The following is a 12172-nucleotide window of genomic DNA, read 5'->3' on the forward strand; positions in this document are numbered from 1 at the left end:
AGGCTGCTGTGCAGCCTCCCTGAAAACAGGGGGATCTCTCCAGACCATGAACAGATCCATGGTAACGCCGAGTGTCTTTAAAAGTGGACAATGGAAAATGGGAGATTTAACGATGGAAGCAGGGCCAGAAGATTGAAAGCAGGATTGCAAATCAATATAGGAGACTTCCAGAAAATAGGACAGATGGACACACATACACTGACTCTCTAGAAAGAATTTGGCTTGGCTGGCCAGTCCTTATTTAGACTGTTAAGGCTCTTTAGACACACAGGGCTGTAAACAGGTGCTGTTTTAGCCCACCAAACTGGCCATCATTTGTTACGGCAGCAAGAAGAAACACTTGGACATCAGGAGAAAGCAGAGCGCAGCTCACTCACGGAAAGACCAGTAGGAAATGCCTAGATTTTATTAACAATAAAAAGTATTATTTTAAGTCGAATTCCAATGTCCTTGTAGGTGTTTGCGTGCACTCTGTGTATGTGTTGGGGAAAGGGTGCACTTTAAGAAATTGATTTGTTTGTTTGTTTCGTTTTGTTTTTTTCGAGACAGGGTTTCTCTGTGTAACAGCCCTAGCTACCCTGGGACTCACTCTGTAGACCATGCTGGCCTTGAACTCACAGAGATCCACCTGCCTTTACCTCCCGAGTGCTGGGATTAAAGGCGTGCTCCACCACTGCCCAACCGAGAAATTGACGTCTTTATTCCCCACTTTTATTTACATTAGACACAGCCCCTCCCAGTGGACTTGTATTAATGTGATTCTCAGACTCTTCTCATACAAGTGTTCCCGTATTTTTCCTTCCAAACATTCCCAAGTGTTATAAATATTGGGACACTCTCCTAAGATGGCCTAAATCTAGAGAGTTCAGCTTCCACATCCTGCAGGTATTTTTGTTCTGCCCTCAACATGGTTTGGAGAAGACATGATGATGCTTCGCATTAAGAGAAAACAGCCCTGAGTTAGCAGGTGAGCAACTGCAGGAGGATGCTGGGAACAGCTACAGTGAGAACAAGAACGGCTTTCCCATGCAGCTCTGCACCTTTTTTTGTTTGTTTGTTTGCTTTTACTGAGTGAAAGCATTGCAACAGATTCTGTAGTGAGCTAATGAGTTACAGACCAAGGATACTGAGACAGAAGGCTTTCGAGAGACCTTTGATATCTTCAGAGTGAAGAGTTATCTAAACTCTGTGCTTGAGGTAGAAGATACAGAACAGACCAGCGAAAGGGAGACCCTGCATTCCATCCCGAGTACCACTAAAATAAGTAAGCAAATGAATACAGATGAGACCTGAGATCCATACTAAGGAAATGAAGGTAGAACCAACCCCATCCTAATTTCCATCCTTCCAGTGACCTGGACATCTTATTGTTTTATCGGTGAACAAATGAGTCACCAGATGAGACAAGCAACATGATCCCGGGAAATGTGGTAGTGGAGGGTGGTTGGCTGTGAGAGGCAGGGGCAGAGCGAGCTGGGAACACAGTCTGAACTACAACAGCAGTACTCACCCTCACGTCTCCGTTCACAGCTTTTGCCATGTGGTTAAATGCATGTGAAGGATCCTTGTTGTACACCTTGAGAAGGGATCTGTCTTGGATATTCCTGGAATCAAACACATCCATCACTATGGCAGAGGAAAGCAGCCTGATCCTGGCCATTTCCTCTCCCTGTCCTTAAGCATCAGGCAAAAGACAGAGACAGACACTCCGGCGGTTGTCTACCATGAACCAGACAAAAAGTCCTTTCACCATGAAATGGGCAAAGATAAACAAGGAAGAGAAGAAGAAAAATGACTCTGGCTTCTCTTTCCTCGTCTTGTTCCTAGGGAACGTGTTATTCTTGCAGTATTAACGTCCACCCATAAGTATCAGGTAACAAGAACTTGCTTTCAAGCTTCAGAGTGCGGAAAACTAACACTCCTGAAGGCAGGAAAATGCCAATATTTACAATACCTTCAAAGAGCTTTGGTTAATATTTAAATATTTAATTGTTTACTTTGTCAAAACACCTGGCTTTCTTCTTATCTAATTAATGTACACATAACAATGATTTTTTTTTCTTTCTGACATGCTCAGCAAGGGAAACAAAATGCATACAGAATATAGAAAAAAACATCAAAAGAGATCAAATTCAGTATATTTAACAATGCATTTCTGTCCTCCACAGGACATTTTTAGATACAAATTGAAGCACAAAGGGAAAGCAGCAAAGAGTCCTCACTGCTTTTGATCCCAGTTGTAGAGCCAAGAACTACAACTGCAGAAGACACGGGCTCTGCCTCCTGCACAGAGCCCACCTTCAAATCACACAGGAGCGGGCCTCCTCTCTCCTCAGGTTGGTCTGTGGGCTTCGAGCCCATCTACACCGCGGTTCCATCCAACGCTGGCTGGAGCTGAGGGGCAGTGGGCAGGCAGATGGCATCTTTCTTGTATGTATACTTGCATTGAGTGGGTTCTTTAGGTTATGTTTGTGTTTTAAATGAAGTGGAGGATTCTAGGAGGAGTCTTGTTTCTCTCTAAATACCCGCCAGCCATTGCTTTGAAGCACCAACTAGTCCTAGCTTGCATGGCTGCTTCATGTTTCAAGTAGCTCATTAGAAGTGAGTTGGGGGAGCAGGCAGTCGTTGTTCTCAACAGGGGCTGGGTTAATGCGGAGAAGAGAGGCAGGAGTGAGAAGGTGGCGGTTCATGAAAGGGACCCAGCCTCTGGCTAGCAGATGTCACATGTGACATGTGGGGACACTGGAAATCTCACTAGCCAGGAGAGAGGCTTACTGAGATTGTAAATGTATTTAAAATATATGACCTTGGTTTATGATTAATTTAGAAACTTATTCATCTGAGATGAGCCAACTGTAAAAGGCCAGACTGCATTGTGGAGACGTTTACTGTACAGCATTCTGGCCTGACCTGTCTTCAGTACCTCCCTGAGGAAAATACATGAAGCCAGTATAATAATGAACTAGTCAAATGGTAAGCAAATGGGCTCTGACATCTAAAACACCGAAGGAAATAAAATTATGATTTCAGAAGATTAAAGCCACTGTCTTTAGCTAACACCTACCTGTATTCTTTTTATAATGTATTACATAAAGTTTGTGGCAAAATTTCCATCACTGAGCTTAAATTAAAACATCTTATGTACAAAAGCTAAAGAGTAAATGGTACTACAAGGAGGATATACAATGGTCATTTAAGGTAAACATGATATTCACCAAATACAAATATTTTATCCTGAACATTTTTAAGTCCACTTTTTCACATTTAAATTAAAGAAACAAAAAGCAACTTAAGGAGAGAGAATGGTAGGCTAAGTGCCAACAAGTTATCATTATTGCACTAAGAAACAAACACCACAGTAATATATCTGAGAATTATTAGGTTGTGTGTATGTTTGTGTGCATGTATGTGTGTATGTGTTCATGTGTGCATGTGTGTCTGTGTGCATCTGGGGGTGGGGCATGGATTATAACCCAGGCCTTATTCCTGATAATTTGCACTATATCCTCAAATTACCAGTGTTTAAAAAGTGTCTCTTCTAACAAGCATTGCTTTCAGTTGTTTTATCAGATGGATTTCCATTGAGGAGGACCATGGTCTTCTTCTTCCTTAGCTCTTCCCAAGTCCCCTCCTGACATTTCCAAAGAATGCATAAGGAACCATACCTTAGAACTCGGAAAGGCTTTAGAAAATGGCAACTCATGGTGATATGTAAATGTTCTATAGGCTGAAAGTGAGAGGAGTCCAAGTACTCCCAATTGCCTCCTGACAGCTTTAGGGTCTGCAGTCCAGCACTTAGTCACTGCTATTGTCCCTCAGGGCCTCTCTACTCATGAATGTGGAAACAGAAGGTGATCGTCGTGAAGTGGTCTATCCATGTAAAAAATAACACATGGGGGGCTGGAGAGATGGCTCAGCGGTTAAGAGCACTGGCTGCTCTTCCAGAGGTCCTGAGTTCAATTCCCAGCAACCACATGGTGGCTCACAACCATCTGTAATGAAATCTGGCGCCCTCCTCTGGCGTGCGGGCATACATGGAGGCAGAATGCTGTATACATAATAAATAAATAAATCTTTTAAAAAAATAACACATGGCTTTATATTATTAGATATATGTTTCAATATAACGCGATTACCTCTGGTTTAAGTTTATGTTTTGTAAATTAAAAAAATGGTGACAGCTTGATTAATAATTTATCTAAAAAATAAGCATGACTTTTCAGTTGTCATACATATTTAAACCTGTTTTCCAGAAGCAGGAAGTCGCACAACAGTGTAGTACCACCCATAGCTTGGGGCGTGTGTCAAGCTCTGAAAGCCCTCCATTACACCCTGGCACCGCCTTAGTCATCTGGGGTTGCTGCTAGATATGGATCAGCTTGCGTTCATGCTCTGCAGGCACATCTTACAAAGTGAGGCTTGCTGTTTCCATGATGAAGAAACAGGGAAGCCTGCTGTCCCCAGGGTAGCGACCAAAAAGTCTGTTTTGTGCGCCTCATGATTTGGACTGAGCATTTAAACATCCTAGGTGTGTGTGTTAACTGGTTGTGTGCTCTCGAATAAGACCCTTAACTTTGATACACCTAATTTCCTGGTTTCATAAAATGCAAGAGCTAGATTAAGCATTTGACTTCTAACCTATTTAGGGACTATACTAGCAACTGCTTGTTTATATGAATTTAAATCCTGTTTCTACAGCTGACTGATGGGGACAGATGAGAAGGGACCCTCATTCTACGGACAACACCACTGCAATTAACCACAAAGGCTTTCGTTCCCCGCTAATCTGTCCAACCACGCTTCCCAGAGAAAGTCCCTTCAGCAAGTGACACCCTTGGGTAAAGGATGACTCTTTCAGAACAGGCAATGTGGGACTGCTTCGCCGTGTAGTTGGCGGGCACTGAGCTTAGTTTCATTTTGAACGTGTGAGGCACAAACGAAGACCCAGTAGGATCATTACTAAAAACATCTACAAGTTCTGTCATGGGAAAAGGGGCAGTTTGTGAGGGAGTTTGAAATTTTCAGCCTACTGTATGACTTTAGCTCTTGGCATTTCTTTGCCACCTCTCTGGGCTTTAGTGTCCTTGACCTGCAGATGAAATGCGGGGCTGGGTCTTTTCTTATGTTCCTGTTAGCTGTCATCTAGACAGAGCTCGTTACACACACTTCAGAGGTCTACATGGGAGACGTCCATTCGCATCATTGTACTCAACTCAGTTGTAGGCAGCTGGAGGGTGGAGCCCCTCCCATCTGTGTGTAGCAGTCCAGTGTAATGACTGGGCTTTCTCCATCGGACTGAGGGAAATATGGACTGAGTACAAACTCTAGACACCCAATGGGTGGTCAAAGACCCACAAAATAAAATAAACAAACGCCCCCAAATTACTACCTACAACAATGCCCCCAAACTACTCACCTCACGTCATTTAGCTCATAATAAACATTCCTGCTTTCGTCTTTGATGTAGATGGCAACACTGGGCGATTCCAGCATTTTCATGGTGAGCTGCTGTGGGAAGGCACTTACGAAGAGGGCACGGATCGTGTCCGCGCTTGTGATTTCATTCGGCATCCGCAGCTGTTTGGTTTCATCTCCATACTGGAGGTAGAGAACACCTGCACACAAAAGTATACACAGTCATCAGCCCACGCATCAAGAACCGTGGGTGTGAAACTTAAGCTGAGCCCCTTCTACCACACTGCAGTTACAGATGGTCAGAAGAAATCTGGAAAGCAAGCAATGGGGGTGCTCATTTGGAGCTTCCACAGAATGCATTGTCTGATTATCATGTAAGTACCCAGTTATATTCTTTGGGCAGGTGTTAACCAGGTCATTCCCCCCCCACCACCCCGTTCTAGAATCAAAAGGATAAAGTTCTAACCTTGTTGCCTATAGTAAAAGGCAATACACAACATCTTCAGAAGGTATATTTAGGACTCTGACCCTGTAGGTTTATTTTTAGCATTAGTTCATTGACTAATCATTAGAGCAAGGCATAAGATAAGATCCAGAGCTTGTCTCAGAGGTTCATTCGGAAACACTTCAAGTGGAAATAGCACATCTCTGTGGTTTTACTATAGCTATCGAATGCTTACATCATATCAAACTCCCCTCAAGAGGTTGGCACCTTGACATGTCAAATAAAAATGGAACAAGTTGGTTACCACAGATGCCATCACTAAATGTCAGAGTTCCAAGCAGGGTGGCATATGTTTTATTTCGGCCAATGAGACATTAACCAACGTGGTGCAAAGTGAAGACCTGATTCCTGCTGGCACACTGGATTTGTCTTCTTGATGAGCAAGGTTTGCCAATGTTCCCTCACAGAACCCAAATTTGAGGACTCCAACCTAAGCCCCCAAAGAGGTCAAATGTCGAAGAATGGGAGCCGCGTCTGCCTGCTCCAGCAATACACCCTCATGCAGCGAGGCACACGGGATGAACATCTGGTCACGGACTCCCGAGTCATGTGACAGAAAGGACATGTCCCCACCAAGCACTGCTGTGACTGGAGAGTCCTAGCCAGCAGACAGCAGGGGCGGTCTCAAGTTACTGCGCTTGCTACTGCGGTTTGGGTATCAGTGTCCCGGTGGGTTCGAACACTTGTTCCGCAGCCAGAGGTAGTGTTTGGTTAAGTTGTGAAACCGGAGCCTTGCTGGAGGAAGCACACCACTGGGGGCAGACTCTGAAGGTTTATAGCTGGCACCCATCTACTCTTCTGTTGTGTGCAGAAGAAATGTGATCACCAGCTTCCGTTCTTGCTGTCACACCTTCCTTGCCTGCTGCCATGTTTTTCTCCTACCATGCTGGACTCTATCTCTCTGGAACTGTGAGACAAATGAGCCATTTCTCCCCTAGTTGGTGTTATTAGGCCAGGGTATTTCATCATAGAAATAACAGAAAAGAAACAAACACATTCGCCTTCGCCTGCTGTCTGAACATGGATAACTGAAGTGTTAAAGATGCTGAGGTTTATCTGAATCCTGGTGTTTGTGTATTTGTGAGAAGCCATGGGGGTGGGGTGTAGACTAGCACCACTAGGTAAATATTAATGAGAAGAGACTAAAAAGGAAACAGATGGCTTTTAGTTAAATATGGCATCTCACCTAACATACCCTCCCGAAACACCACGGAAATGGCAAAGAGAAAAAAAAAACACATCAAAGAATTAGAAGAAGGAGAGAAGCTTAAGGACAGACGAGAGAAAGTTAACACTGAAATCTTCAAGGGAAGAATTCATTATAAACCAAAGAGACCCATGAGTGCCAGGCTCCTTTTGAGCATGGGCATACAGAGCTGAAAGGGTGGAGCCTGGCTCAACCCCACGCTTCCCAGTGGAAAAGATACGTCTATCTTTCCTTGCCGCTCAAATGAGGAACTCCTCACCATGTCCAGTCCACAAAACTGAAGAGCTTAGCCAAGGCTGGATTACAGCTGGTCAGGTTTGCAGGCCGAGGCTGGGGGACAGCATCCTACTGTAGAAACCAGAGGAACTTCCTTAGAGAGCTGAGTGACCCGAGGAAGGGATCCTCAGGCATCCTACTGTAGAAACCAGAGGAACTTCCTTAGAGAGCTGAGTGACCCGAGGAAGGGATCCTCAGGCATCCTACTGTAGAAACCAGAGGAACTTCCTTAGAGAGCTGAGTGACTAGAGGAAGGGACCCTCAGGTTCAGAGGAAGAGTCATGTTGGTCACTGTGTCTGAACATCTGCCACTAGGAATGAGTGACTCTACCTCCCCTTCTCATGCTAACAGACTTTCAAGCATTTCAGACACTTTATGAAAGCTTTTAACACGTAAGAAGAGAGCATTTGAGAATTTTATCAGGCATCTGCCTTCTTAGGAAAAAAAGGTTGGATAAAAAAAAATCAGCTGGGAAAAACAATTCTTTAAGGAAATAGACTACAAGTTGTCTTTTCTACCTCTCAAACTAAGATTCGCGAGACTCCAGACTGAAAGGAGACATGACATTCCCAACACACTCAGATGTTCATTGATACTTGGAAAGTGACAGGCCCTGAAGACTCCCGGAGGTGGGGAGGGTCACAGAGGAAGAGCAGAAAGAATTGATCCTTCTCGATATCGACCAGGAACAGCACTTATTCCGGCAGAACAAACTTCCCATATAGGTTTATACGCCTCCCCGTCACCAGCCAGGCATCTATTAAATCCATCTTCTCAGTGAGGGTTTCCCTGCATACTCCACCTAGAGTTCCAATACCTGTGTCCCCTAGTATTTATATTCTACCCTTGTTTTCTTTCTGTGTTTTCCTCACCATGAACTACAGATTTGTTTCTTGACGCTTGACCACAGGTCTGGCTGGTGCAGCTGCCGGCTGGTACACATGTCCACGACACTCTGGAGAGGATGGAAATAGAGCCTTTGCAAACAGTGGGCATGGTGCTTTCATACTTGGTTCCAGAAAGGTATTTACCTTTGGCTTTTTAGCTAGAATAAGTTTTAGGAGAAGAGATATTTTCTGCAGGGGCGGTGTACGCCTTTAATCCCAGCACTTGGGAGGCAGAGGCTGGTGGATCTCTGTGAGTTTGAGGTCCGCATGGTCTACAAAGGGAGTCCCAGGACAGTTGGACTACACAGAGAAACCCTATCTTGAAAAACTGGGGGGAAGGGAGAGAGAGAGAGAGAGAAAGAGAGAGAATAAAAATTATTTTCTAAAATGTTTATTTATTTTACATTTTTATGTATAGGTGTGTGTGCCTGGGTGGGTTTGTGTGCACAGTGTGCACGCAGAAACCCATGGAGGTCAAGAGAAGAGACAGAATACTTGGAACTGGAGATAGTAGTGACTGTCAGCAGCCACAGGGTGAAGGGAACCGAACCTGGGTCCTCTAGAAAAGCAGCACGCCCCAAGAGGAGGGAGTTTTGAATTTTTTTTTCCCATGGCTCTTCCTATCTGTCTTTTCTTTTTCCACCTGTCCTGTGTGTACATGTGAGTGGTATGTGCATGTGTGTGTACAGATAGATGTGTATGTGTATGTTTATGCATGTGGGAACCCAAGGCTGATGTGGGGAGTCATCCTTCGCTGCTCTTCTACCTTATTCACGAGGTAGGGCCTCAGACTGCACCCAGAGCTCACTGAGATGAGGAGTCTTGGTAACCACCTTGCTCTATGGGTTTCCTATCTCTCTTCTGGGGCACTAAACAACAGCTGAGCCATCTCTATTGCAGGCTCTTAATAAACAGATACTAAATGAATTAATGCATATTCATTAGTCATCTAAAAGGGACTTTGGGTAAGGGACGTATCTGAGCTGGGAATTTTTTTCTAGATGGTGTACTTAGCCTCATAGGATCTACCTTATACATTAATGTCTTTTTGTCCCAAGTCATCTTTGTGTGTTAGACACGAGCAGTTCCATTACTCCTCTCTGCCCATCCCATGTCAGATCCTCAGGAAGCGAGCTCTCCTGTGTGCCTATGAAGTCACAAGTTCCTTAGGCTACAGAGAAAATCTTTCAGCCCTGTCTGGCCACAGACTGCGGAACGTTTCACCCCAAATGAGTGTTTTGGTGACTGTCCCATGGGTGAGCTTATACCATATGAAAAGGCTACAGCCATTCCTGAAGGCTGGGCCTGAAACAATCCCCAGGTGAGTCCTCTGCAGAACGGCCTGGCAGCAGTTCAATCTCATAGCCTTGCCACCCGGACGGGCCTGGTTTTCATCCCCACATCTGCATTCGGTATATGCATGTGTGCTTGAAATAGAATTTAAAGACTCTGGAGTGGAAACAAATTGGGACTCCACTCCAATTACCTCAGGTCTGGCTGGTGCAGCTGCCAGCTGGGTACACATGTCCAGTTAGAACGTGACAGTCCGCAGGGGATGGGGCTGGTGCCTTTGCAAACAGAGGGGAATGGTGTTTCCACACATGGTTCCGGAAAGGTTTATAAAGATTCTTAAATTCGGAAGGAATTCTTCTTAATTTATGATGGCATTTTAATGGCACAGTGATCAACTAAAACCCACATGGCTTCAGCAAGTCAGGGATGGCTGCTCCAGGCACATGAGGGATGTCTGTGGGTTAGGATCTCGTTCTGCATGAAGACGAGAACAATCGAAGCACATGTATGGGGTGGCCACTGCATCCCTGACATGGGCACGGGTTCCATCCTATCAGACAGCATCCTCGCCCAGGTGTATGGGGTGGCCACTGCATCCCTGACATGGGCACGGGTTCCATCCTATCAGACAGCATCCTCGCCCAGGTGTGTGGGGTGGCCACTGCATCCCTGACATGGGCACGGGTTCCATCCTATCAGACAGCATCCTCGCCCAGGTGTGTGGGGTGGCCACTGCATCCCTGACATGGGCACGGGTTCCATCCTATCAGACAGCATCCTCGCCCAGGTGTATGGGGTGGTCACTGCATCCCTGACATGGGCACGGGTTCCATCCTATCAGACAGCATCCTCGCCCAGGTGTGTGGGGTGGCCACTGCATCCCAGACATGGGCCAGGATTCCATCCTATCAGACAGCATCCTCGTCCAAGTGTTACTATGACCCAATTTCAAGATATGGAAATATTAATAGAAGCTCATAAGGTCCAAGGTCCAAGCCTTGAAGTCACAGCCAATAGCAAAGACTCAGACACAATTCCATTCTGAAGTCCCTGCAATCTTTGAAGCATACTGCTTCTGAAATTCTGCAGTCTGTTCATTCAGTTTTCCACCATCCAGTGATCTCAGCCGGCATTACATTTTCCCAATGACATGCGGCCTGAAGATCAAGTTGAGGGTAGTTAGGGAAGAAATTCCTTCTTTAACCCAACTGAAGAGAATGAGAGTATATGGAAGGAAATTCCACAGGTCAAGGGCTGGTGTGAGAGGTTACAGGGAAGTAGGGAGCTCAGAAAGTCACCACAGGGTTCGGAAATGAACCTCAGAACATTTGGAGTCCTTTTTAAAAACAAACAAACAAGCAAGCAAGCAAACAAAACACAAACCAAAACTGAGACAACTCAGATTGCTTCCACCTCAATGGCTTTGTGAAAGCATTGTAGATTTTGTCTAAGAATCTTAGTCACAATGAAACAAAGGTATTTGGCAAGTCATTCCTGTGTCATTACCACCTTCTGAACCTCTGTACTGGTCCCAGAATGAGGGACCACTTACATATTCTTTATTGTAACAAAGTATCTAAGGATATTCACAGTGTAACCTTAGCCTCCTAGACCTACTCAAGTCATCCCACCTTCCCAGGCACTGTGAGGATACTGGACATATTGCCATACACATTCAGTCCACTGGGCCACCAGCTTATTATGACCTTCTTGCCCATAGTTTGCCACACACACACACACACACACACCACACCACACATACACACCACACTACACACACACACACACACACACATCTCCTTTGAACATGTTTCCTTCTCTATGTCGATCGGAATTGCTGCCATGGTGATAAATATCTGAAAAAAACAACTTAAGAGACTAAAAATCTATTTTGGTTCACAACTTCTGAGGTTTCAGACCATTGTAGCAAGAAAAACATGAAGGAGCCAAGCAGCTCACCTCGTGACAGCCCAGAAGCAGAGAGAATTGTGATGGCAGGCTTTCTCTTTCTCCCTTTTATTCCACCCCAACCCCAGTCTATGCACATAATAGCGTTTCCCACATTCGTCAGTCCTCTCTGGTGACACGTCTGAGACACAATGTGCTTTTCTAGGCTCCCAGGTACCTTCAACCTAAGGAAACTGACCCTTAAGATCAATCACGACAGTTCCTAACCACACCTCCAGCAGAGCTTCATTATGTGCTAAGAAATCAGCTTTCTTCACATGCAAACTTATATACATCGTGTTTTCCTGAAATTGCAGGCATGGCTCTTCCTTGTTTACTCCAGTTGCTGGTATACAAACCAGTTTGTCTCACCAGATGGTATTACGCAATACAGTGTGAAGTAACCCATAGATGCTCACATATATTTACTTTAAACGAATTCAGTTCTCCCTGTACAGTCTTGTGTTCCTCTGATACGTGCTTGCTTCCGGGAACAACACAGTCCTCCTGGCAGGCATTCTCCACAGGCAGGTGATGCCGCAATTCCAAATGATCTAAGTCGCCCAGTTTCTCCAAATCCACTTTGAGATTATGCAAACCACAATCATTATTGTGCGTCGACACTGGCAAAAAACCAATGT

At 45.0% G+C, this 12172-nt stretch overlaps 1 protein-coding gene across 17 annotated transcripts in view; it reads right to left on the bottom strand.

Moving 5' to 3' along the window:
- The window catches only part of Kiaa1217 (KIAA1217 ortholog), a 789856-nt gene that overhangs the window by 86297 nt on the left and 691387 nt on the right, over nucleotides 1–12172 (bottom strand). For all 17 annotated transcript variants that reach the window (XM_085699015.2, XM_085699014.2, XM_087896327.1 and 14 more), the window contains 2 exons: nucleotides 5417–5615; nucleotides 1511–1604 (listed from right to left, as the gene is read on the bottom strand). In XM_085699015.2, coding sequence (XP_085555141.2) covers nucleotides 1511–1604; nucleotides 5417–5615 — 293 coding nt within the window. The remainder of the gene's footprint in view (nucleotides 1–1510; nucleotides 1605–5416; nucleotides 5616–12172) is intronic.

Source organism: Myodes glareolus, chromosome 14, assembly GCF_982192425.1.
Source record: "Myodes glareolus chromosome 14, mMyoGla1.1, whole genome shotgun sequence".
In the NCBI taxonomy this organism is placed as follows: Eukaryota; Metazoa; Chordata; class Mammalia; order Rodentia; family Cricetidae; genus Myodes; species Myodes glareolus.